Source organism: Brachyhypopomus gauderio, chromosome 12 (genome assembly GCF_052324685.1).
Source record: "Brachyhypopomus gauderio isolate BG-103 chromosome 12, BGAUD_0.2, whole genome shotgun sequence".
NCBI lineage: Eukaryota > Metazoa > Chordata > Actinopteri > Gymnotiformes > Hypopomidae > Brachyhypopomus > Brachyhypopomus gauderio.
Genome location: NC_135222.1, coordinates 4,297,756 through 4,324,937, shown reverse-complemented (window position 1 = coordinate 4,324,937; position 27,182 = coordinate 4,297,756). Strand labels below are relative to the sequence as shown.

The 27,182-nt window shown below is 46.2% G+C and overlaps 1 protein-coding gene across 2 annotated transcripts; it reads right to left on the bottom strand.

Moving 5' to 3' along the window:
- Positions 1–8,129: 8,129 nt before the first annotated feature.
- On the bottom strand, positions 8,130–26,897 carry tle5 (TLE family member 5, transcriptional modulator). Of its 2 annotated transcripts, none has more exons than XM_077024508.1 (7): positions 26,383–26,897; positions 18,572–18,660; positions 16,785–16,848; positions 15,851–15,895; positions 12,366–12,428; positions 11,936–12,010; positions 8,130–11,017 (listed from the first exon to the last, which is right to left on the bottom strand). In XM_077024508.1, the coding sequence occupies exons 1-7, from the start codon at positions 26,407–26,409 to the stop codon at positions 10,790–10,792; spliced, it is 591 nt and encodes a 196-aa protein (XP_076880623.1). In that variant the 5' UTR covers positions 26,410–26,897; the 3' UTR covers positions 8,130–10,789. The 2 variants fall into 2 exon arrangements, with proteins under 2 accessions (XP_076880623.1, XP_076880622.1); XM_077024507.1 differs by having other exon boundaries at positions 8,130–11,020; positions 26,383–26,874.
- Positions 26,898–27,182: the final 285 nt, after the last annotated feature.

The window sequence follows — 27,182 nt, the reverse complement described above, 5'->3', positions numbered from 1 at the left end:
ACAGCGTCAACCCTTCCCTGAACTTCGGCTAACTCACACACGGAGAGATCGTGTAAACACCCCCCCCCCCCCCCATGTCTGTAATACATACTATTCAGACACACGCACACATACACACACACACACACACACACTTGTTCACTCTCTCCCTCCTCCCACGTCTCCCACCCGTCCCAGTGTTCCTTTGGTTGGCTGCCAATTGTTGTTTCTCTCAGTGAGTCTAGAGTTACAACGGGCGTGATTTTAGCCCTAAAAAGACACAGGCCTTCCACAAAGAACCACACGACCTGCCTCACGAAACCCTTCCAAACATCCAAACGGTCCGTGTAATCATTCACAACTCAATACTCAATACACAACTCCCACAGGAACGGACGGTGGAGGACTTCGCTTGAAGGTCGTGCCCAAGCTCCGAGCTTCTAATCGTCTGGGCCGGAGTTCGACTCAAGGCTCGTCTGCGCGGCACCGTCCGTCCGGGTGAGCGGCGGGTTCCCCCCGGGGGAGTGGAACAGAAGCAGGTCGGTGTCTGTCTGCTTCAGACCTGTCGACAGCCGCTCCGTCAGTGTGAGTCATCGCGCCTGCACCTCTGGCTAATACATTCTCACCTTTCAACTCTTCCTCGCTCATCGGTGTGACGCAAGCACCTTTCCATGCAAACTTTGCCCTCTCTGTGACCCCCATCCTATCCTTTCCTTCGTTCTCTCTCTCTCTCTCACACACACACACACACACTGATATACAGCCTACACAACTCTCTACGGTCTCTAAATATTGAATGCTGAGAGGGTATGGGAGATGCATTATAACATACCTGATACCCTTATTCACTGCGCTGATGCACACCACACTGTCCTTTATTTTTGCCTCTCTCTGCCACACACACACACACACATATTCACACTCGCACATGCACACACTTTAAATGCCCTCCTCAGTGGCTAGAGTCTCACTGTATGTGGAATCACTCTCATATACGGGAAGGTGAATATCAGGTGAAGTAAAATAAGGAAGCTCACTAGATTGAGCAAAAGAGCACACCATGATGCTCTACACGAGCAATAAATAAATACTCTATACATCTCAAATATACATATCTAGAAGTAGAACGAGGAGTTTGGTGAAGGGACAAGCGTCCTTGAGACCGTAGCTCTGCTCTAATGGACGGAGTATTGCTTCAGAATGGCACTCCAAAATTCTAATTAAATAAGTGCAAGAAATGAATCCATTTCTTTCCTTTCTCTTGCCAGTTTGAAATCATCGTGTGTGCATTGATGATTACATTATCCATCCTAATCACCCACACTGTCAGCACTCCATTGTTTTCCATTAAACCATTTTCAAAAAGCTAAATGTCAATTTGAATGTCATTATTCTCTGAGCTCCTCCTCAATCAAATTGTCTTTTTAAGCATTGTGATGAACTTTTGAGTGTTTTGGCCAAAAAGTACAACGTGTCCTGTGGAAGAATTAGTAGAAATACCATAACCATGGTAACATTAACAATGCGTGTTCACAGAGGTGGGACCAAGTCAGTGTTTTGCAAGTCTCAAGTAAGTCCAAGTCTTTATACCTCAAGTCCCGAGTCAAGTCTCAAGCAAAGACACTCAAGTCAAGTCAAGTCTCGAGTCAAGACAGGCAACAGTCAAGTCAAGTCCCAAGTCTGAAACTTGGAATTTCAAGTCCTTTCGAGTCTTTTTTTTTTTACCAATGTTGCAGGTATATTTTAAATGTAAATAATAGACATTATCTTTTTAAAATCTGTATTCTCCTCAAATCTTGATAAAACATGTGCAACTGAAAACACGAAGTATAAAAAAAAATTAAAATTACACCTCTTTATTGCACAGTTCAATTTGTTAAACTTAGCTGCAAAAATATTCATACTTTAAACTACAATTTTCCAGAAATAAATATTATGTGAAAAAGTCATAAGTAGAACTCCATGTTCAAATAAAAAGTGCTGATATTTTCACAGTACAATACAAAGAACCATAACAGCATTTTCCCTCTCTTCTCTTATCTGGTTTCTTGGAGAACATGTGTGAGTGACACAAGACAAACAAATATAAGAACTGAACAATTAACAGGAATCTGCAACTTTAGACATTTCAGTAAACTATTCTGCATTGCATTTGCTGGCCAAAAGTCTGTATGTCATTTGTGCACGATGAATGATGTCCCCATAGCGGAAAACTCGCTCCACTTTTGTCAATATATTTTTTTCTCGACGTAGATGTCTTCAAATACACAATCCATGCTGAGATAGAACTGGATATTATGATGGTGACAGAGAGAGGCTCTCTTCCCCGAGTTCAGATACAGAACCCAGGGTTGCCAACTCTCACGCATTGAGCGTGAGACACACGCATTTGACCGTCTTCACACGCTCTCACGCCACACATCCGATTTCTCACGCCGGAAAAAAATCTAGTTTATTTACCTCTGATCCACATCTATGATTCAATGAGTTACTAGTTCGCTCTGGCACCAACCACTGGCGATCGATCGATCGCGATATAATACTTAATTTGTGTCCATTTTACACCCCGCCCGGTAAAAATTTACGTTCGCCAACCCCCCATTTGATTGGTTGTGCTGCAGCTCATGCACACACACACACGTACAGAGTGTGGAAAAGCAGAGGACTGGTCTGCGTCAGAAGGACGGAAATGAAATTAATGGGGCGCACTTTATAAATATTAATATGCGTTTTAAAATTTAGATTTGGGGTAAAAAAAATCAAGTCTTTGCAAGTAAACAGGTTCAAGTCCAATTCAAGTCCCAAGTTATTGGTGTAAAAGTCCAAGTCAAGTCTAAGTCTCTGAATATTTTTTCAAGTCAAGTCAAAAGTCTTAATATTAATGACTCGAGTCTGACTCGAGTCCAAGTCATGTGACTCGAGTCCCCACCTCTGCGTGTTCATAAAATGACAAGGGAGAAACAAGTTCACAGAGTAAACTAACATAATAGCAGGTGAGTGCCAACTTACAATTAAACTAGGTTCATTTACAATAATCCCCCTAAAACCCGTTGGTACTCAAATAAAGATTATGCAAACAAAACCTATTACTAAAGCTGCAACCTCCATGGGTGAGCAAAATATTCCCACATTCTTCCCCCAAAGACTATAGCACTAGTGATTATGCCGTTGTTACGATGGAGATGATCATTCTTCTGATCCACAAGAATGTGTGGTGAGAAAAGCTTCATGCATTCAAACTCTGTCAGCCCCCAGAACTACGTTTACCATGCAGTCGTTTCCAACTTACTCTCTCTCATACACACGCGCACACACACACTGACTGTTGGCCTTCAGTGAGAGACACAAGCACTCTGGCAGTTTTAACAGACCGCATGACAACCACACTGTGCACCCAGCAACCGCGGCTATACAGCCAGCAGGAGCACACAGACCTCTGGGAGACGTAGTTGAGAGACGGGCTTGGCACCCCAGGATTAAACCGTAGGCCACACACCCTCCCACATCATTGTTACCATGGGCACATGAGCCGTGGCGGCGTGCCTTAACGACCACAGTAATGTTGTTGGTGTCATTACCATGTAATTATGAGACAAGGACTAGCTGACTGGAAAGGACAGGAGTGTGTGTGTGTGTGTGTGACAGAGATATAAAGAAAGACACACAGACTTTAAAAGTACATTTATTGATTTATTGTACAACTTCCTTCAGTTTATATGCCCTTTTAAATAAATATTTTTAAATCTCATAAACCTTTTTTTTTTTTTGCAAACATCAAGCAAAGTTTATTGTGGACTAAAGGCTGTCCTTAGTCATCCAAATCCAGAAAGCTTCTGTGTTTGCACACTCACACAAACTCTTGCAGCTTGTGGGTCATCTTAGCTTAGCTGCCACTGCTCCTTACAAGGCTGTGCAGAGATCCACTCCCTTGTTTATAGTTGACATCAACTTTTACTTGACCTGACTGAACACATTTCCTGCTCTTGGAATGGCTACGTTTTGACAGTAGCACTGTTTGTCCTCTCTAAGCTCCCTACACCAACCCCAAAGGTCTACTTCACTGCAAAAAAAAGGTGTTCCAGGATCAGGTGAATCAGGACAGACTCTCCCTACAGTAGGATCAGTGTGCACATGAGTCTGCTGGAGATCACGAATCCATACGTGCACGGTCCACCTTCATCTCTGAAGGAGCCATGGACAGGGATCTCCAGAAGAAAACCAGCAACCCTGTAGAGGAGACCGTTGACCACATTGGGGCCTTCACACCAGAAAGTAAAGAATGTCATTGCAACTGACTGACACATCTTCCACGTAATGGCTTTTCTGGAGGTATCTGGAGATGTTCATTGATTGTGGTGTCCTACAGAACAGGAGCAATGCCTTCACCTCCTGCTGCTCCACCACACCAGCTGAGACGCCCTGAAGCACAGAGAGGAGTGAGAGGGAGGGAGGGAGAGAGGGAGAAAGAGGGAGAGAGAAAAAGTTGAATGAAGGCGAGATGGGAGGTGAGAGAAAGTTGACAAGCAGTTGAAAAGGATGCGGGCAAAAAAGCGGAGAGGGAGCTGGAGTTGGGATGGACAACGCAGGAATGATGGAGATAAAGAGATGGAAGAACAGAGGCCAGGGGAGAGAGAGAGAGAGAGAGAGAGAGAGAGAGAGAGAGAGAGAGAGAGAGAGAGCTTGAGGGGGTGAGCAGAAGGGGCACGTTTGTAGTTCTAGCCCGGGGTGCTTTCTCACTTCAGAGCCCTGCTGGATGGATGAGGCAGTAAACGTGTGAATAAAGGATGAGAGGCAGGATGAAAGCCTCCTCCACCAGGATCTCCACAGGAACCACCACCAGACATCACCAGAAAGTTGGGCTGCACCGGGACACCACGACGAAGCCCACGATGTGGACTGTTCAGAGGAGGTGGGCCCGTCCTGAGACTCGAGAGAGCGGTTCTGCTCTGAGCCCGGCCAGATCGGAGAGTCACGGCAATCGGCACCACATCTGTTCTCAAGAAATCGTAATGCGCGCTATAGTTGCTGCAAATGAACGTAACTGTCAGGTTTGGTGGGTGGAGTGAAAGGGAGGTTTAGTGCTGTAGGGTGTGGCCTGGGCTGTAGGGTGCGGCCTGAGCTGTAGGGTGTGGCCCGGGCTGTAAGGAGTGGCCCGGGCTGTAGGGTGTGGCCCGAGCTGTAGGGAGTGGCCCGGGCTATATGGTGTGCCCCGAGCTGTAGGGTGTGGTCCGGGCTGTAGGGCGCGGCCCGGGTTGTAGGGTGCGGCCTGGGCTATAGTGTGTGGACTGGGCCGTAGGGTGCGTCCCGAGCTGCAGGGTGTGGCCCGGGCTATATGGTGTGGTCCGGGCTGTAGGGCGCGGCCCGGGTTGTAGGGTGCGGCCTGGGCTATAGTGTGTGGACTGGGCCGTAGGGTGCGTCCCGAGCTGCAGGGTGTGGCCCGGGCTGTAGGGTGTGGCCTGAGCTGTAGGGTGTAGCATGAGCTGTAGGGTGCAGCCCTGTAGCGAGGAGCAGGCGGGAGGTGTGGAAGATCACCATGGGCAGCAGACCAGAGCAGTCGTTACCCTCACTGAACCGGTCATAGAGCAAGAAACAGACAAGGCCCCTTACTCTCATAAACAAGTGGATATACAACACAGCGATGGCACATTCATGTGTAAGCAGATCTAGAATATATTGACACAAAGCAGCCATTACCTTCAGAAACATCCGTGTAAAGAACATTAGGTAATCGCAATTATTCAAGCAGTATATAATCGGGCACAGAGCAAGAGAGGAAAGGGAGCAAACTCAAAACCACGGCATGTTGAGCAATGTAATTATTGTTATTATTGTCATTACACTAACAACTGGACAAAGAGAAATTACTACAAACACTGAGGGGTAAGTTACTGGAGTGAAACAAACACATCACATGGATCTTATATACAGGGCATTAGCTACAGTATGTTCCAGAGAAGGCCTGTGAACAAGACACTGATTTTGGTTCACGTCGCACGTCATTTGCATGGAGAACAAGGCTGTCAATACACACTTAATGTGGAATAAGTCCATTTTTTTCCCACCCAGTTTTGGCTGATTTAGAGGCAGATGCTCAAAAAGCGAACCACTGCCGAATTGGCTGTAATCTCCATACACAAGAGAGGGGGAACTGTGATGGAGGAATAAACAGATGGAGGAAGAGCGGGATTAAAAAAAACAGACTCGGACAGCTTTCCCTCTCTCTCGGTCCATCTCCGCGAGCATCTGCATGAGACTCAACACTGTCAACACGGAGTCCCTGCTGAGGACAGCCTGTATGCTCAAGATCAACATGTGAAGGATACAGAGAGAGAGAGAGAGAGAGAGAGACAGAGAGACATGGAGAGACACAGAGAGACAGACATGGAGAGACAGAGGGAGATTGTCATCAAGGAATAATCTGTGTGTGTGTGTGAAAGAATGAAAAAGGGATTAAGATGAGTGGAGGAGGGTGGGTGTGGGGTGAGAAGACAGCCCTAACCTGAAGAGAGAACAAAAGAGAGCTAGACAGTGAGGGAACGACAAGAGGAGACAGAGATGGACGGAGAGAGTGAGCGAATGAGAAAGACAGCCTCTGCGAAAAGGAGGAAGAGAGATAGAGAGAGATTGACAGCCCCACGCTCCCTGGGACATGAATAAACCAGCACAGCGTGTATCTCCTTTTCCACAGAAAACGTCTCCATAATCAAGCTCTAAGACCGGGGGCCCGGGACAAGGTGAGGGAGAGTGGGGAACGTGCTGAATGAATCAATCAGGACTAATCAGATGCTCTCTTCTCCCTTGCTCCTCCTGCATTTTCGCTTGTTTCGCACACACACACACACACACATTCCTACGCAGAAGTTTAACTCATAAAAAGGCAGCCTGACATGAGACGCATGTTCAAACTGTGAGCGAACAGATGAGGTTGCCCACACATAAATACATCATGTTATATGTCGGCCAAGGCACAGAGATCAGTAGTAGAATGACGTGTGTAGAAGAGCTGGAGAAAATAAATAATGGGCCTGGACTGTTGCTTTTTTATTAATGAAAGGTTTCTTCTTTTTTGAATTAGGTAATTATCCATACTGATTTCAATAAATAAACCCAAACCAGTGTGAGCCTATAGAGAAAGTGAATGTTCCCTACAACTGCAAGAATGAATGAACACCACTGTCTCGCAGGTCCAGTTGAGTGTTATTATTCGCTGAGAGCCCATCATGCCTAGAGGTCTTCCATCATCCTGTGGCCCTTATGGATTACAGTAGTGTTGCAGAATATCAAACAGGCCACCATCCAAAATCTTTATTTGTCTGATACTATATGCAACTGTAACTAAACTGGAAAACATTTGTCTCTACTTACATTTAAAACAGAATTCAGGACAGTGGGAAGACTTAGCTCAGGTATGAACTCGAGAGAAATCACTTAGCCTCTCTCTCACACACACACACACACACACACACACACACACACACACAGTCAATCAATCAATCAGACAACACAGAAACATCAGCATTTCTCATTTTCTCCACTGATCTGATTGATTTTATTTGTAAGGCACCAGCAGCATTTCCTTACTGCAGAAATATCCATTTATCTGGAGTAAAAGGTTATTTTTATGTGTTAATATTTCATCCTTAAGCTATTGTATTACACAGTTATTTTTGCACTTTAGGTTATACAATACTCAGAAAATAAAGGAGTTTAAAAATGACCTTTACAAAGCTCAAAATGCTTACGATGCTTTATGCAAATAAATGCAAATGACGAAGCAAAGGGCAAGCGATGATTGGATAAGGGGCAGGGGTGGGAGTGGGGGTTAGGGCATCTCACCTTTTTCACAAATGCCTCCAACTGTAGAGTCCTCTAAAACAAAACCTCTCAATACTTGAAACATGGATCCACTGACACAGAGATTTAGTTCCATGTAGAGCAGTATACATTTACTGTATCTTACTGTCTCCATGGGACAAACACATTTAATCTGAATATGAATCTCAACTACTTATACAAACACAATAGTAGCAAGAACTTCAAAAAGAAAACAAACAAACAAAAATAATAGAAAACCAAAAACACAGCAAAAAAAAAAAACCCTCTAGTCTTCAAAGCAAGTCACACATATGCATGGTGGTGGATATGCAGTGTATGCTTCTGTTGGTCTCTTTATTACAGTAGCACAACCAGATTCTAAACAGACACTTCATCCATTTTTTAATATCAGATCCATCTCTCGAAACATTCTTCACATCTTTTCTGATAAAATCACCTGTCCTAAAGCCAAGGTCCCTCCGTGATGAAGCCCGGAAAGTAGGAAACAGGGCTTGTTTTAGTGTTGTCATGACATTACACCCCCCCAATTATCTGTGTAATGCTAGTCATTGTCAATTCCCACCTGCCAACTCCCCATCACACTGCACTGATGGGTTAAGATTTGAGGAGTGGAAGTAAAGAATAACCATAAATGTCTAATAATTTCATGCCTGCTGAGATGAACTGAATGTTGAAAAATCGTGCAGGGTCCCTTTAAGAAACAATCTGACTACGAAACAGTCAAACGTGTAGTGTGCAAAGTAACAGACAATGTTCAAAACTCCACACAGTTTGAGTTTGAGAATGGTATACAATTTCTGCATGTTCATGGCGGTAGATTAAATTCATACAGACATTTAAAGCAACAGACCTAAAGACCTAAAGCACATACATTATTACCACCAAACCAACTAAAAAATTTTTTATATATAATTCATTGATACAATAAATGTCACAAGCAAACGGGCACAAGATGTACCTGAAAATAGTCAGCATCTTTAAAAAACAAACACAAAAAACCACCTGTACATTGGTACTGCCATTGGTATACTGTCACAACAAAGTAAGATATGAGTTTCCATATACAAACATTATATGAATATGTGTCTGCCATCTGTCTAAGTATTACATTTGAAGTCCCATACACACTAAATTTAGATTCCGTTCCAATATTTAAAATATAGCATTCGTTTTCAGTACTTCAGGAACACGATAAATCAGTTTCTCTTAATAAAGACAGGATGCACTGAACAGGAACGCAAACTCACAGTGATGTCCTGGATCGGAGCTGCAGGCGAGTGCAGCTGTTCTTGCAGTGAGGTCTTCAAACCATTTAAGAAGAGTGGTCTGTACTTCAAGTTGGTTGTGCAACACAATCTACTGGCAAAAAAAAAATTTGACTGCAGGTAATCCATCAAATAAATTGGATTAATTCACCAATCGTTTGGGCTTTTCTGCCGTTACAGTAGCAGCTCGCGCAGAGCTGACTGGGTAAAGGTGCATTTCGTTCAGATGCATCGTTTATCTTCTCATTCCGGAGAAGAGGGGGACATTTTGTGTAAAGGCTTGTGTAATGACCATCATAGGCTGCCTAAAATAGAAAGAGGGAGGGATTCCAAATCAGAGCCGATCATGGCTGCGGCAGAGCGAGCTCGCTGCACGGCTGCTGCCCCCTGTTGGTCAAAAGGAAGAATTTCGATGTGGACAAATGGCGCAACAGAAAATGAGGAGAGGGAGCATCATGGACTGGCACAAACGTGCTGTAATGATTTACTAACGGCCGTGAGACAGACCTCGTTGTGAAGGGATTCCTGTTGACGTAAAGACAACACGGTGCGCTCTCTGCTCCAGTCTCTGAACACACACTCGGTGCCTCCACCATGTGCTTTTTCGGGCCTTTCGGACCACTTACACACATCTGAGAGGGGAGAGCTACTTACACAAGGTGCTTCTGCTTTCTCAAATAATTTATTACAATTGTTTTTGTCACCATGCGTTTCTCTTAGGGCGCGTGACTAATGAAAACAACAAACACGTTTGTAACTGAGCGGACAGTAATAATACCAATGAAACAAACCAAAGGTTTGCACTTACAAGCAGTGTTTGCCCTCACTTGGTGAGTGGCTGAAGTGCTTGGCTAGCATCTCAGCGGTGCCGTGAGCACCCCCCCCACCCCCCCGTCTACGACAGCGACCTACACTTTACCATAATCCACGGACATACTAAAAAACGATTTCAGATGTATGAACAGGAAACAGGGAAGGGGCAATTCTGCTGTTGTAGCCCAGTTCTATTCCCCTGGCACAGACGGCCACAAGATCTGGGCCTGCAACAATCACACCTGGAGTCTACACTCCCTCCCCTCTGGAAGCAGGAGCACCGTCGGCCCGGAAGAGCAGCCAGCCGCTTGCGTCTGCGCCCGGCCCATCCGTCTAGCGGACGCGGTGCTACCCGGGACCAGGCCCGGAGCTGCGGCCCGGCTCGGCGGCGTGGCCGGACCGCAGACCCGTCAGACACGGCTCTGATGGCGGCGAGGAGGGGGGGCGTGTGGAGGAGAGGGGAGATGCTTTAGTGGGAGGAGAAGGAGGCGAAATTAAACGGAGCTCAAAGGAACACTGGTGGTGCCTCAGTGGAGCGACACGTGCTGAGACGAGGCAAAAAACGTGGATGGATGGATGCGTGTGTGTGTGTTTACATATATATGAGGCGCGCACTCAGAAATTACCATAAAATAGCCGAATATATAAAACAAAAACAAAAAGTAAAAAACAAACAAACTAAAACAAAACAAAACTGAACTCTCGCGTACATCGTAAAGGTGGAGTGGTGAGTATGAAGCTAGCGGAATGATCTGAAACGAACGATACTGGAACAGGAACACAACAGCAAAGAGGACCAAGACAGAGGGACAAAGAAAGGAGGAGAGGAGGCAAGAAAAAAAAAGAAAAGAAAAGAAAAGACAAGTGTCCAGCGAGCGCTGGGGCCGGGGCGCGGGCTAGTCGGACTTGTCCCCGTCCTCATCGCGGTGGCTGTCCGAGGCGTCCCGCGTGTTCTTGTCCTCCTTGGCCAGCTGCGCCTGCGAGGCCAGGATGCTGGAGAGGGAGAAGAGGCCCGAGCTGGAGGTGACGGCGGGCAGGCCGGCTGGCTGGCCCAGCCCCAGGGGGAGGGGGGTCATGGGCAGGGCCAGACCCTGCAGCTGGGAGAGCTGGTGGGCCTGGAGCTGCTGCTGTGGGCCAGAGGCGTAGGATTAGTCTGCTTCTCGTCCACCAGGCCGGCGCGCGCGCACACAGACAGGCGACTGGGCCCTCATATTCTTCACCTATTCAAACATCTTCCCCTATTCGTTTATTTATAGCTCTGCCAAAACTTTAGATACTCGTCAAGATACTTGTGGTGCAGCTCTGACCCGCCCCTGAACCTGGCCTGACCCAGCTTCTAGACCCACCCCAACTCAGCATGCAGACCCGCCCCTAACCCAGCATCTAGACCCGCCCCAACCCAGCATGTAGACCCGCCCCTAACCCAGCATCTAGACCCGCCCCTAAATCCAGGTCTTGGCTCATGTCCCCATCTCCTCCTCCCCAGAAAAAAACTCATTAACCAGAGTTTACTCGGATCACCTCTGTAACAAACAGAAGAGCCAGTGGAGTAAGACTATCCTGCTGAAGCCCAAAACACATGATACGAGTGCCTGCGTAAAGCAGGAGTGTGATCTTGGTTTCTCTCCAATTACAGAAAGGGCATGTGCAAAGAAGATCACACAGATCAGCAAACAAAAGCATTTACAACACCTGCATGGTTTAGTCACTAAGTAGAAGCGAATAACAAAGGCACCTTTTACCACACCTTCACACACACACACACGCACTGCACCCTTACACAGAGACGAAACGGAAACCACAAACAATGCCACTGAGATAAGTACACATACCCAGTGGAAATGTAACAACACACACACACACACACACACACACACACACACACACACACACACACACACACACACACACACACACACACACACACACACAACACACACACACACACACAAACACACACACACACACACAAACACACACACACACACACAAACACAAACACACACACACACACACAACCTTCATCATAGAGGGCAGCCTACCCGGATAATGGAATTCATCTCTGGTGGGGTGACCTGCTTGGCTCTCTCGATGGCCCCCAGGACCTGTTGCTGATGCTAGCACAGGCAGGAACACATTAGCAAAACGCTCATTAGAAACCCAGGGACACATTACCAACACCCTCATTAGAAACCCAGGGACACAGTGCCTTCCATTTCAGGGGGTTTATACTCCACATCTATCTATCCATCTGTACATCCATCCATCTACATCCATCTGAGTTCAAATCAACAGGCCAATATTTACACGAGGCAAAGAAAAGTCAATGCATCGACCGTCTTAAGGTCTATCAGTGGGATTGGACTGGCCAGGCGTGACCTGAGGCCAGCAGGTGAACCAGACAGGGTGAAGTGTGGGGAAGGCTACGGGCTAACGAGGAGCCGTGGTAAGTGCCACGACACTGATCTGTACCTCTTGAGACAGGTATGGCAGGACTTGAGCACAGATCGCATTTAGCCTCTTCACAATCTCTGCCTGCAGGTAGAAAACACACACGCATGTATTAAATGGCATACAGGGGCCGTTTTTATTTTGTTTTGATTTACTTAACAGAAGCGACAAGGTTATAATATTAAAACACGGCCCATGTTCTCAGAGTGCTCCAACTGGTGAAACACTGATTCACGCCCATCCTCATATATTACACTTGATGAAGGAGCACCCAGAATCAGACCGGAAAACAGAACACACACAGGTATGGTAATGCTCTCACACACACACACACACACACACACAACTGGACAAAAGAATGGTGGGGAGGCAGGCACAGGAGTGTGACCTGTGTAATTGCTGAAAGAGATGGGAGATATGGGGGTGGGGGACCAACATGCAGAGAGACAGAGGGTGAAGCACCAATAGGCCTGTTTCAGTACAGCCCTGGCACAATGCCCTGGCACACAGACACACTACACTGCATGAGAGAGAGAGAGAGAGAGAGAGAGAGAGAGAGAGAGAGAGAGAGAAAGGGGGGAAACACAGGGACAGAGACACAAAGAGAGAGAGAGAAACACAGATAGAGAGAGAGACAGAGAGAGAGAGAGAGAGAGAGAGAGAGAAAGGGGGGAAACAGGGACAGAGACACAAAGAGAGAGAGAGAAACACAGATAGAGAGAGAGACAGAGACAGAGAGAGAGAGAAACAGAGAGTGTGTGGGGGGCTGAGGAAAAGAGAAAGGACTGAATACAAAACACCAGCTTCTTCTTTGCATTCTTTTCTGCACTCCTTTCCTGCACCTCTCTCACCCTCCACTGCAGCACACACACACACACACACACACACACACACACACACACACACACACACACACACTCACAAACACACGCGTGTGCATACATAAATATTCATGCACTCTTTCACCAATGTGATGTCTAGCCCCTCATTTAGCACCGCCCTAGTCCCAAGGACACCGCCCACCTGCCATTTCTAATGTGCACTGTCCAAAAAATAAATAGGTAAAGAATGGATGGCTGTGTCAGTGGGTCTGCACTGTGGCCCACAAGTGATTAGACACACTGCATAGATTTACTCCATTACTCCATAGGTCTGTGCTAGGGATGTCCCGATCCAGCTTTTTGAACTTCCGATCCAATACCGATATTTATTTGCACTTCTGATCCGATACCGATATTGGCCGATACCGATCTATCCGAGCATGTATTAAAAGTTTCAAGTTATTTAGCCAACTTACTTTGTTGTCAAACTCATGTTGAAAAGCGTTTTACTTTTGATAAGTAGCCAGCTGAATTAGGTGTTTTTGAATAATACACAATGGTTGGTAAGGAGAAACTGACCTGTTTATTTAGCAATTAATAAACTCAAAATAGACAAAATAATAAATAACAGAAATGGCATCAGTAAACCAATGCTTAAAAAGCCATATGTGCAAATAATATTGTAAATTGTATTTTTAAAAGTGGCAATTTGTCACACTTCGCAAACGTTTCTGCCAGTGTTAGAACCTTTCTTTTTGTCTTCTGTTTTCTTTAGAAACTCATGTTGTTTGTGGTGGTATTTCGCTAAATGCTTGATTAGAATGGTTGTATTAAAAGTTCTTACAGCTTTACCACCACGCTTGACTTTACTGTGGCGTATGTTGCACTCTACCTCTTCGTCTTTGTCTTCTTTTAAGGTAAAATAATCCCACACAACTGACATTTTTACAGATAACTTCAAATTTACATGGCCATCTTAATGGTTAGGAGCTTAATGCCACGAGCTAAATTGAGGAGATGCTATGCTCGTGTGCTGAAGGTGTGCTGGAAAATGCGGACCGGATTTTACTCTTACTGGTGAAAACACAGCAAAAACTGGAATGGATTATCTAAATGGGTGAGCTGAAAAACCGGATCGGACAATTAAAAAACTGGATCAGGAGTCTGGCCTGCCGATCCGATACGGATGCGCATTTTTTGCAAATATCAGAGCGGGACAAGCCTATTCTGTGCTCATGAAAACATGAGGGAAGGGCTTTACTCTTCAGGAATTTAAGTCAGTAAATAAGTAGGTCAAAACACCAACATAGACTTAAATACAACTGTCATGTTTAGGATTTGCACAGACCACAAGTTTGATTACGCACAGTAGAGCTGGGCGATATGGCCCCCCAAAAAATTCTTTGATTGATTAAATCCGATTTTCGATTTTAATAGATTTATTTTCCTCTACTAAAAAACTACAGATGATAAAGGAATGATTAAAAAAAGTTTTAATTTATTTTTCACTTCATTTTCCCCTTTGGGGTTAAAGTGCAACCAGAAACAAGCAAAAAAAAATTGTAAACAAGTGAGAACATCCAGTAACTTTTAGAAGGCTTTCTCCAACATAGTTTAAGCACGGACACAATGCACCCTCAAACTTAAAATAAATAAATAAACACACCCTCAAAAAATAAATAGATATAAATAATTTGGTGCCCTTTTTAATAAAATGGAAAACAAATACAATTTAACAATTGTTGCATGTTGTGTACTGACAGTCACGCTGTCTACATTCTGATTAAGAACAGGGCTGCCCTCACTTTAGCCTAAATTCCAGCACTTTTCAAACCTGGAACACAATGCAACATTAATTTTCGTCAGGTAAATGTTCCTTCTCCTGTTTTTGAGGGGTGTTTCTTTATACTACCACATATCGTTTCGGACGCCACCGCCGTGTGGAGCCGCGCGCTATGGTCACTCGCGAAAGTATAAACCATTAAAGCGGGTTCGGTAACCGAGGCAGAAACTGCTTAATCCAAAATATCCCGTGGAGGGAAACTTTATTCACAACGCAACTGAACAATAGTACTCTTCGCTCTCTCCCTCTATCGTTTTCAAACACACCTTACAGCGAGGACTTGTTTGGTCTACGTCTGACGCCGCAAAAATGAACCAACTCCAGATCACGGAGCTAGTTGCTCTTTTCTTGGGCACAAGCTCCGCCGTCACGTTTGTGTGTGTGTGTGTGTGTGTGTGTGTGTGTGTGTGTGTGTGTGTGTGTGTGTGTGTGTGTGTGTGTGTGTGTGTTGAGGGTGGGTGGGTGGGAGGTGCTAAACTCATTCTGAACTACGGGAGCCCACAGTGCAGCATCGGTGGTGAAAATTAAAACTCAGAAAATAGATTTTCATAAAAACACATCGTGTTTTTAACTGTAAATTCGAATTAATAGATAATATCAACTAATCGCCCAGCTCTAACGCACAGTATGTAACAAACAGACTGAAACCTACACCTTATGGTCTTTGCAGAGATTCTTTTCTTTGTACCGCTCAGACTGAACATATTTTAGGCTTAGAGAAAAGACCAGATATCACCTTTAAACAACAGCACCTTTAACCTTTAAACATTTGGTCTCATTAATGCAATTTTAAGTTTAAACCACAAGACTTTTGTTTTTTTGTGATGAGAGAGAGTACATACCTGCTTGTGCATTTCAATGTTCAGTCCATAGGACATCTCATAGTACTGTGGAGAGAACAGTGATATTAGAGGAAAATACACAACAATATCCCACAGAGTCACACAAAGTTAGAAAAGTGGTTGTTGGGAGACACACTGTTGTCTCTGACAGGCTTTTGTATATGTATGTGTGTTTGTTTGCGAGCATGTGCATGAACAATTCTTGAGTTATCAACACTAGGTACTACATACACATGTAGGCCAACATACACAGACACGTACACACACCCACATGCATCCTAACAAAAGCAACAACGCTGGCACCTCAGGCAGCGCGCGCGCGCACACACACACACACACACACACACACACACACACACATACCAACCACTGCTTATACTACAGTCTGAATTGGTAGCCTTACACCACCGCTCCCTAAAGCAATTTGTGTCCACTCATCTAAACCCTCCTGCCCCCTGCCAAACACAAAAACGAACACACACACACACCCCTCAGGTTGGCCTGGAAACAGAGCAGGAACCTGATAGGCTATTAGATAGAGAGGAGGGGGGCCTGGATGATGGCGTGAGAGCAATGCTGCACAGATTAGATCAGATTAAGCCACCAGGCGGATCAATTAGAGGCGGGATATCAGAGAGCTACACAGAGCCTGGGCCAGCTACAATGAGATTAGAGGAGAGGTGGGAGAGTGCAGAGTGAGTGGTGCAAGGGGGGGGTGAGAGAGAGAGAAAGAAAGAGAGAGAGCACAGATAAAAGTGATTGGAGGGTCAGCAGAGTAGGACATATGTAGTAGCTAGGGAACAGGTCACTGTGTAGGAGGGGGGGGGTTAAGGTGGTGACAGGCATCCGGAGAGGCATGTAGCTGGGACACAACTTCTCCCTTGGCCCCGCCCCTTGGCCCCGCCCACCCAAAGGTTACAGGCGCGCCACTCACCATGATATAATGACGCTGCATCTCTGACTTCTCACTGGCCAGCTTGTCGCATTCTAGCTTCAGACTGGAGGGAGAAGAGGAGACTGGTTAACATCCAGAGGCACAGAGGGAACTCACCGCCCCGACCGGGCCGCACGGAGAACCGTGGCCAGGTACGGAGCGCAAAGCCCAGAAATAGCATGAAGAATATAAATAGAACAAAAACGTGCAGCAGTCATGGGCCTAGCCTAGGATTCCAGATGGATACGCTACGTCGCCTACGTGACGCCAACGTGACGCCTACGTGACGCCTACGTGTCGCCTACGTGACGCCAACGTGACGCCTACGTGACGCCAACGTGACGCCAACGTGACGCCTACGTGACGCCTACGTGACGCCAACGTGACGCCTACGTGACGCCTACGTGACGCCTACGTGACGCCAACGTGACGCCTACGTGACGCCAACGTGACGCCAACGTGACGCCAACGTGATCAACAAAGCGCTGGAATCTGGGAAAGGCAGAGAGTGTTCTACTTTCAGTAGAATCACATTAATAACCGACGATATGAATATATGTCTTATATGAAGTCTGTGAGTGTTAGTAGTGGCTCTACAGGAAAACACTGGCCTTGTGAGGGCGAGCACACGTACACCGTATATGCACAATGAGCAAGGGCCCAGTCAAAGCCCTTAAGCTGAAGAAACGCTGTCGGGCCGACCGCAAAGAGAATCAGGGGCAAGCTGGCAATGGAGATTTTAGCCCGTCCCCTGTCAGCCATGACTGACGGGCAGGATCATGCTCACACACTTCCTCACTGCATGGAGCTTCCTCTTATTAAAAAAAAAAAATCATCCTCTCCCCCCCCAAAAAATCAAAAAAAAAAAAAAAAAAAAAAAACCAGCCCTAACATACATTCAGGGTTGTCATAGCGACCATCCTCCCTGCTGCCAGGCTACCTGTGATTGGCCATGCCAGCCCCTGATTGGCCGAGGTTGCCCAAAGCTTCCTAGGATGCTGTCGGTGGGGGGAGGGAAAAAAAAAACAAACAAACAAAAAAAATATACAAGGAACACTGATGTAGTTTTATTGCCATGCCTTTCCACATCCAAATCGTTCCTACTGTCAGCTTTATTTTGATTTATGTATTCCCTGATCTGTTTATGCACTGGTGGGGGGGGGGGCAACAACAGCTCACCGGGGATCTGGAGACCACCCGCTGCACCTTCCCTTTAAAAGGCAGAACACATAACAACAAAAGGGGGTGGGGGAGGGGGCCTAAAGAAGAGAAACGCCTCGAATCTCGGTTGAAGTTGATGGCGGTAGATTGAGGGTCTGAATAGACACAGGAAATGGGGGGCCCTGTTCTTCTAAGCGGCACACGTGTAGACAGGGACTGAACGCCTGCACTGGCGTTGTCATGGGAATAAGAGGTGGGAGGCTGGGGAAAGACAGGCTGCCTTAAAATATGAGACAGTCAGGCAGGCGTCCTCTGTGATGGGAAAGGGGGGGGGGGGGGGGGGGGGCTGTCAATCACAGTGTTGCATTACACTAGACAATACATCACAACCTTAGACTTATTTCAATGCACGGGAAAAACGCAACAATTTTTCAATCATGTAAGCATGCATTGTAGCAGGTAATGTAATAGAAATGAAATATCAGTGTAATATTGTTTGGGGTGGGAAACTGCATGGGGAGGGGGAGTGGGGGAAAAAGTGAAATAAAAAAATAGGGAGAGAGAGGGAGGGAGAGAGGGAGGGAGAGAGAGAGGGAGAGGGAAAGGGGGAGGAGTGCGATACACACCTGTGATATTGTGCTTGGAGGAACTGAAACTCGTCCTTAATGCGGTCGCAGGAGTCCGATGTCGTGAACTTCAGCTGCTGCGATGAAGCCTGTAATTAAAGCATTAACAGTGAGCCGGTCGGACACCTCCACCCCAGACACAGGCTTGCCCGGCCACGCCCGCCTTCCTGCCGGAGATTAGCACGGTTAGCGCTGCGCTTCTTAAAGGGGCAACGACAGGCGTGTTCAGGGAGCCTTGTGGAAATGATTACATCCCAGAAGCGGAGCGATACAGGGATCCTCTCCAGGGAGGTTTTACTGTCGCCGGCTCAAAACTAAGTCCGTGAATCTGGGAAGACCTTATTCAAGATATGAGACAATTTTTGGAAAATTCCCTGCGAGTTGTTCGTCAGTCAGAACGGCTGGTTACCAAATTCCAGTTGTATTACACTGGAGGCCTTTGCCGCCGGTATGATTTCCCATGTCTGTGTGCTACAGGAAAAAGCAGAGAGAATATTACCATGGAAGTTCCGCATCCTATCGGAGCGCACGCCCAGTAGACGGGGCGCCACACCGCCGACATTACGATGAGGCCAAAAGAACACGTAATTCTAACTGGCTTCTTTATTAGCACAGATTGCCGTGATATTCAAGAGTAGATGAGCTTGGGAGAACTCGAGGTCTTCCTCGTCCCTAGAAGTTGAGCACTCCAGCATCACTCACGAGAAAGTATCGAGCCCCATCAGCTACAGAGCAGCGTCTCGAGCACGCAGGCGAGACTAGGCCAGCTGTCGTTACTCTCATTAGCAGCCCGGCGGCTTGGCAGGGTCGCTACCTGCTCCGACAGTGAAGCGTGAAACGCCTCATCGCCACATCCCTCCGCCGCCCGGACTCGTCCCGCCACTCCAGAACCCCCTGGACACGGAAGAGACGAGAGTCCAGCTGGAGGACGGCCGAGTCTCCGCCGTTCGCTCGGAGCGTCTCTGACGGACGGGGCGGGCGCTGGAGCGCGGGCGACCCCGGTGCCCTGGCGTCGGCAGGCCCCACCTGGGGCCCGGCACGTGGTGGAGTGCTCCAGGGCACTACGCCCACGCAGCAGTGGGCCACCGGGTCCGCCCGCCAGCCCGCCAGCAGCCGGAACTGGAGTGCGGCACAGTTCAAGGCCGGCTGCTCCGTAGGAAAGGGCCAGAAAACAGGCGACGGAAAAGCACAGCATTAGCCTAAAGAAGAGGGCAAAGGTTATTGAGTGCTATGAAAGATACATGCTGAAAAGCCAAACCCCACATCTCTGAGCTACCGGGCTTTAACTGAACTCAAACCTCCCATTCACTTCACAAAGAAGCAGAATGGATGATCTCACCAAAGTCAACTAAACTTTTTCCTTAAACACACACACACTCACACACACACGCACGCACACTTCCAAAATATAGGACAATCCCCTAATTTGATCCTTGCTATTCTGCTCTGCTCCTTTGAGATGCAATTAAAGCATTAAAAGGCTTTATGTGCTGGTGGGCAAATTGAGAGTCTTCAACAGCTAAATAGGATTCATAATTCCAGTAATTTACCGCCAGCCTACAACCCTCATCACTTAACAGGAAAAAAAAAACACAATCAAACTATTGCAGAAAATTCCCACTAAGCCATAATGTCTATTTAAAAGGGTGGGGGCAGGGGGTTACAAACAAAACCCACAGCCGTTCACAGCAACTCCACCGACAAAGATTCATCCGTATTAATCAGGGGGATTCGTCTGTGATTTTTTAGAAAGACTCTCTCCCTCTCCCTCCCACCCCTCCCCCGCAGGGCAGGACACCTCGGCCCTCAAATCTGCGTTTACACAGAGGTCTCAGTTACGTCTCCTGCGCCACCCAGCGTGATCCGTCACACAGGAAGCAGGATCATGCCGTTCACCTGCCATCAACGATACTTTCCTCTTCTAAACGTCTCTATGAATCTACATGGACACACACCTAGACACACACATGCCACAGCAAGAGATGGCAGTGTCCCACCACACTGAGCCAATCTGATCTATTTAGCAGTGACTTTCCTACAGCCTCTCCCTCTAAGGGAAAGACCAAGCCAGGACAGCCAAATTCCTCAAAAACGACCGCCAACGCTGGCTACAGACGCCTGCGGTGGAGATAACTGGGGGGGGGGAGTGAAAAAGAAAGCCAAAGAGATAGATTGAATGATATTGTGAGAAAGACAAGAACACAGTCAGAGACAGTCAGTGATAGAGGTGATGAGATTGGACGATTCGTCATGCCTGGTGTGAGGTGTGTCCCAATTTCGTGCTATTCACCAATACTACCTTGTTTTTGAGTACATAGTATAGTATATGATAATGTCAAATTCAAATATACTCAAAAAGTCAAGAACTACAACTGATCGCCGGAGCGATGAACCAAAATTAGAATGAGGTCCCTCGGATGAGCATGCCAGCTCCAGCGGGACAGGTCAGAAGAGCGCCCCCAACAGGCTTCTCCACACAATGGCACAGCTAGGACTTTTGCACTGTCCTTACTGGGGATGTAGCCTCCTCACTTTGTACACCCCTACAACACCAGATCACAGAGGCAGTCGGTCTCTCTCTCACACACACACACACACACACACACACACACACACAAATATGTGGAAAGCACAAAGCACATGTTGCTAAGACAAGCCCACACCAGAACCCTTTGGCACAGGTTGACAGTGGAGGAACACTGTGGCCATGGCCTAATTAAACTACAGCGTGTCCTTCACACTGAAGGCAAGAGAGAAATGCCAAGCGGGCCCGTCAACAGCAGACAACCTTGAAAAGTACTGCAGCCCCCACCACGTGTAAGGCAGCCCAAAGGAGGGAAATGGGTGCGTCTGGATGAGCAGGCTAAAGAAATGCCGGACTGTGGGACTAGATGCAGGCGAAAGAGCAAAACTGAGAAACAGGGTTTATGTACGTGAATATTACAACAACATTTATTATGAAATCTGATAACAAAAGTATAACAAAAACTCTCCTGGCACATATGACAATCAAAATGTAAACGATAAGCAAAAAGACATATTAGTTTTTTTTTAACCTTAAAAGAGGTTGTGGCGCAGGAAGATGATTGTGTTCAATTTTTCAGGCTTAATTCTGTGTGCCTATTAATTAAAGGCAACCCAGCAACAGATTGGCCAAGCAGTCCTTTGCTGTTCCATTACACCAGGTCAGGAGGAGAATGAGTGTAGCTCAAAGCACCAAATCGCCATGGGCTGTAATTTCACTTCAGTTCATTCGTATGGTAGAAACTGGAAACATTTGGTAGACGTAAAAGTACAGCCAGGAAGATTCATGCATGCTGCCAAGAAAATTAAAGAAAAGAAAACCAGCACAGTTGTGTAAAGTCAATTCCCTTACCTCCAAGCCAAAACTAGATAGTGGTTTTGCTTACTGATTGTCATCAGTTGTTCCGTACATGACATGATGCCATCATGTGTGATGCCATCATGTGTGATGCCATCATGTGGGAAGTGGCAGGACAGGTTGCGGTGGAACGTGTTTATATAGTGCACTGATCAGCCTGAGGTGTTTCCATGGCGTCCACATCCCTGTGCAAAAAATGGCTGATTACTGTAGCATGATTGAAGGGGAACCCAGAGGGAGTGAGTCGCTCCACCATTTTTGGGAGTGTCTCTGGACACAAAAAGGGAGGAAAACCAATGGAGCAAAGAGCAAAAATAAAAAAAAGAAGAAGCAGATGGCTATAAATGGAAAGGTGTGTAATCAGCGTTTCCAAAAGGTCGACGGTGAGGTAAGCATCCATCCACACCGTGGACTAACCGTGAACCCGTGACGACCGGAAGTGGGCGTGCTGCCGTGAGTTCGGAGGACACGCTAACACTCTGGGGGCTTCCGAAAAAGGACAGAGCTCCTTCCTCTTTACCCAAGAGGCTGCGGCAAACCTTCCCGCCACAGCTGAGGACACCTCTCCTCATGGGTGGTGCTGCTCCTCCAGCACACCACCATACAGGTGGTGGACGGAGCCATGAAGCAGAGCTGAAACCTTCATCTCTGGAGGACACAGGAGCAGGGCGTACAGAAGGCCAATATCAGCCCTTAGCCGATAGCCCATTAGCCAACATTAGCCCTTAGCTGCTGGATCCGCATCAAAAATAGGATATCCCCTAACTTAGCTGGTGCCTGTGTTTTCAGTTAAACTGCCTGGGGTGTGATCTAAAGGACATAAAATAATTCCATTAATAATTCATCATTGCTTTATTGTTCAGATGAAAATTGTGTAACAATCTCACCGGTGTCCTAATGCACTGCCGAGTGGAACATAAGCACATAGTAGAACACAATGCTTATGTGCTTACCCTCCAGACTTTCCCCTGGTTTTTAGTATCAAGTTTCTACATGAATTTCTAATGGTGCTACAGACATATTGGCAGGCTTCCAAAATGTACCTGTCCTAAATTCCACGTACACGTTAGACTAAACAATCATTACGGACATAAAATACAAAACCAAAGCTGCTAGACACAAAATCTTTACACTGCCAAATACCCCAGTGAGCTGAACCTGCTCCTGAACTACTCAGTACAGGACATGGCTGTAGCATCACGTGAGAGTAGAATAAAGAACCTCCATCGTAGCGGGCACGGCGGAGTCTCGGGTCAGGTGCACAAGGCCGACGAGGTCGGGCACAGGTGGTGCGGAAGGCGTGTCTAAGCTAGAGTGGGCATCTTAATTTGGTATCAACAGTAGAAAAATGTAGCAAGATAGCTACAAACGCCGTGGCAAAATAGGTGAGCAGAGAAGTCCAGTTGCCTGGAGGGAAAGGAGACCTCCACTACTAACAGCCCCACGCTGGCCCACTGGAACACGAGGGGGGGTGTTTTCTTACTCACAGGTACAACAGCTTGCTATCGCTAGCTTGCTATTGCCAATGTTTATAATTATTTTTGATTACCTTATTCTGTAGGATGGCTTTGAGCGCATGGAAAAATGGTTATTATTCATTACAGCGTTAAATTAATAAATAAACATATTTCGGTCCCATCCATTGAAAAAGGATATTATTTTTTTCACCTTAAAAAAGTCAATCAATCTGAAATAGAAATCTGAGAAATGTTTGCACACCTGACCAAATCTCAGGGTGTTTATTAGGCTACTACCAACCAGCACACACAAACGGTAAAAAGCTAATCATGGCACAACTAGCTAAGAAGATAAGGGCTTACACAAGGTTTCAGTATCACTGTTGGCTTAAGGGGGGGAAGAGTGTCAAATAGGGCAGGAGGAGCCTTAGGGTATGTGCTGGGGGAGACAACGTGATCGCAGCTGAAAGCCATTCAGGTCAGTCTCGGTAAACACCTTCTCTGTCAAGAATGGTCGTTGCTATGGAGTCACACTGCCGTGGCAACAAAGTACCCCTATGCCTACCCCCCCCCCCCCCCCCCCCCCCCCCACCCCAAAAAAATGGTCTGAGGCAGGCTGGAACAGAGCTGGTGATGTGAGAGACCCTACCACTCTCTACTAGAGCAGACCACACGTGTGACTACACCCGCAAGGACTACACGTGTGACTACACCCGCAAGGACTACACGTGTGACTACACCCGCAAGGACTACACGTGTGACTACACCCGCAAGGACTACACGTGTGACTACACCCGCAAGGACTACACGTGTGACTACACCCGCAAGGACTACACGTGTGACTACACCCGCAAGGACTACACGTGTGCTGCTTTTAATCTGGCCGTGATAGCGATTGGGAAGTGACTGTTTGGCATCCAAGGTATTTGGTGCATGGAACGTGAGACTTTCAAGTTACGAGGAACACACTCGACACACTCTGATGAGTCACAAGAAGTTGGCTGTATGCAACGCCATTGCGCAAATCGGTGTACGTCCTGTGATCGATAGCAAAACAAATAAACAAACAAACAAAAGCAGGCGTTAGAGCTGTCTGAATAACCACAGGCACTTCCACATAGGGGGCTAAGTATGTATGGAAATAGAAGAAGAAGAAAAAACCCTGCACACTGCGGTGAAATCCAGAGAAGGGTGAGCAGGAAGCTGCCTTCTTCCTGTAGTCGTGGTGCTCGTAACCAATCGAAGTCTCCAATCTGCTCCACGGTCAAAGCAAGCAGAATCTAAACATCATCGTGGACACTCACAGCAGATTCAGCAAGACTACAAGGAAGTGTGGTCCACGTAGTCCAATATAACTGCTGCAATATGAAATTGCAAAAATGTTATTGGGAATCCAGTATATTAATGACCTCTGCTGCTTAATATTGACCATAAAATCTATGATTACATTATCCATGTCTCAAACCTCAATTCCCATGAGGTATATGGGCACGTGAGGTAAAAAAAACAAGAGTAAACATCTTTGTTTTTGGATGACTGGGCTAAAAATATCAAACATAAAGGTTTTTTCCTCCTCTACTTAAGAGCTGCCATTTTGTAGAGACAAGGTTTCATATAACAGCTACAAAATGTTTTCATCTTTCACGTGTTCTAGGAAGCACTTCTCATAGTCTTTTTTTCTGTTTAATGTTTACTGGCATAAATTCTGTTACAGTAAAAGCCTTGCAAAATTTAATAATGATATTTTCAGGCTGCATCAACAACCCCTAACCTACCTGCACATTCTGTCATTACTTCATCCAGCAATGTTGAATGTGTTTAGTTATAGACATGTGTGTGTGTTTAAAAGTGCTGAGCTGACCAGACTGGTCATTTATGTAACACTATCAATGACAAAGTCTCTTACCCAAATTAGTAATAATGTAAAAAGGTAACCCACACTGCATCCTTTCTGCAGTGCACCTGCTGTGTACTACCTGTCAAAAGCCTACTAAAGAAATCAAACCCAACCCACTGCTAAAAGTTTAACTACATACATGAAAATACACTAAAAGTATTAACTGTGGACAATTAATTGCAAAAAATTACGCAAAAACGCACATTCCTCAGTTCAATGTAGTGAACAGGTATGTAAAAGATAACTTCATATTTAGACTATGCTATTTACAATTCTGTAAAATAAGAATGCTAATTTGTGGCACAGGGTTTCATGAGCCCTGTTAAGTTGCGAACAAATGAATAACTACCTGCAAATGAAGACAAATGCCTTTTAAACGCACAACATATAGGCAACGTATCTGATATGAGTTGACGCCTGATGGACACACATTCGTCTCTAGCGATATCTGAACAACGAAGTGGAACAATATTACAATGTATATAAAGACAGGAACTTGGGTGAGCTAGCTGACACCCGTCGGCTTCACGGGGGGAAGTATAGGTGACAAACCTCGGGCGCCGTTAGCTGCTTAGCCAAAAGGCTAGTTACAATATCTAGTAAACATTCCTAAGATTTCTTTTTTTTAAATTTGAAAATAAAATGTCACTGGCAGCTACAGACGATACATTTTGTTTTAAAGCACGCGTTAAAGTACACGTTGACGGGCAGCCATCTATACTTTCACCTAGCTTTCAAAATAAAACCATTTTTTTAAGCGTAGCTTTAAACACGACTCGATTCTCCTTCGAAGATGGTGTAGGTTAGCCACGTAGCTAGCGGTGTAGCCGCTCGAGTCACGGAGACGACCGTTAGCTAGCTGACTAACTCACTAACTAGTTACTAACTAACTAAATACATTTGTGAAATAAGTTCGCCTGGAAGCTAGCTACGCTGACTAGCTGCCCTCGGCTAACTAGCTAGCTAGCGTAGCGGCACGAGACGGTCGGTTAACCGTTCAAACGGACTAGCCTCGTATGCTAATGTCATTTGCTAGTTCTAAGTAAACCGTCAAAGAAATCAGGAAACCGCTTACTGAGTGCCTGGATTGTGGAAACATCATGACAGTTTCTTATCCGCGCCGTTTCCTCAAATACCACGTAGACGTTTCGCGAAGCAAAAAAAAGGCTTTTTGAACGGTTATTTCTCCCCCTTCTTTGTTCGTCGCGGCGAGCTCTCTCTCTCTCTCTCTCTCTCTCCGTGGCCGATGGAGCTGGCTAGCTAGCCCGCTAGTGTGGCACCGAAATAGGCAGCGTTAACGTCGTGCGCCACCGCGGCCAGCTTTGCTCCGATTATGGTTCTGTCTTGTGGCTTTTCTGAGGTACCATTCGGCATAGAAACAAAAAAAAAATATCGATCGAAGTGTTTCGAGTCCTATTGGTTTTTCACTTGTGAAACGCTGACGATAAGCATTTGGTTTGCCCACCAGCTCCTTTTTCCTCCCAAGCAGCCTACACGCCGTCGAGGCTTCAGAGGTCCTAGTGTTTGCCGACTCTGCGGCCGACGGGCTCACAGGATTGGTGGGGTGTGAACCACGGTGAAGGCGCCTGGACGCGCATACACACGTAACGCCAGACCACAGAGATTGCTTTTTACTTATCTAAAGCTAAATAACTTTTTATTTGTATATATTTAAAAAGTTCAAGGTGTATTAAAAAAAAAAAAAAAAGTTCCCTACGCTCAAGTGAAGCAATACACCGCTTGCTATCTATAATCACTGCATACCACTAGGGGGCGACAAAACTACCGGCAAAGAACTACTGTACGTTACCATTCTGAGAAACTGACAGTTTTATTAATGACAGTGACCGCGCCTTGGCGTTAAATCATTGTTTA

Bases quoted from the DNA above. Each gene is read 5' to 3' on its own strand.
- tle5 (XM_077024507.1), bottom strand. From the start codon at position 26,409: ATGATGTTTCCACAATCCAGGCACTCA. The intron at 12,429-15,850 runs GTATGTACTCTC...TTCTACCTGCAG, and splicing joins ACATTGAAATGCACAAGCAG to GCAGAGATTGTGAAGAGGCT. The intron at 11,021-11,935 runs GTAGGCTGCCCT...TCTGGCCCACAG, and splicing joins AGATGAATTCCATTATCCGG to CAGCAGCTCCAGGCCCACCA.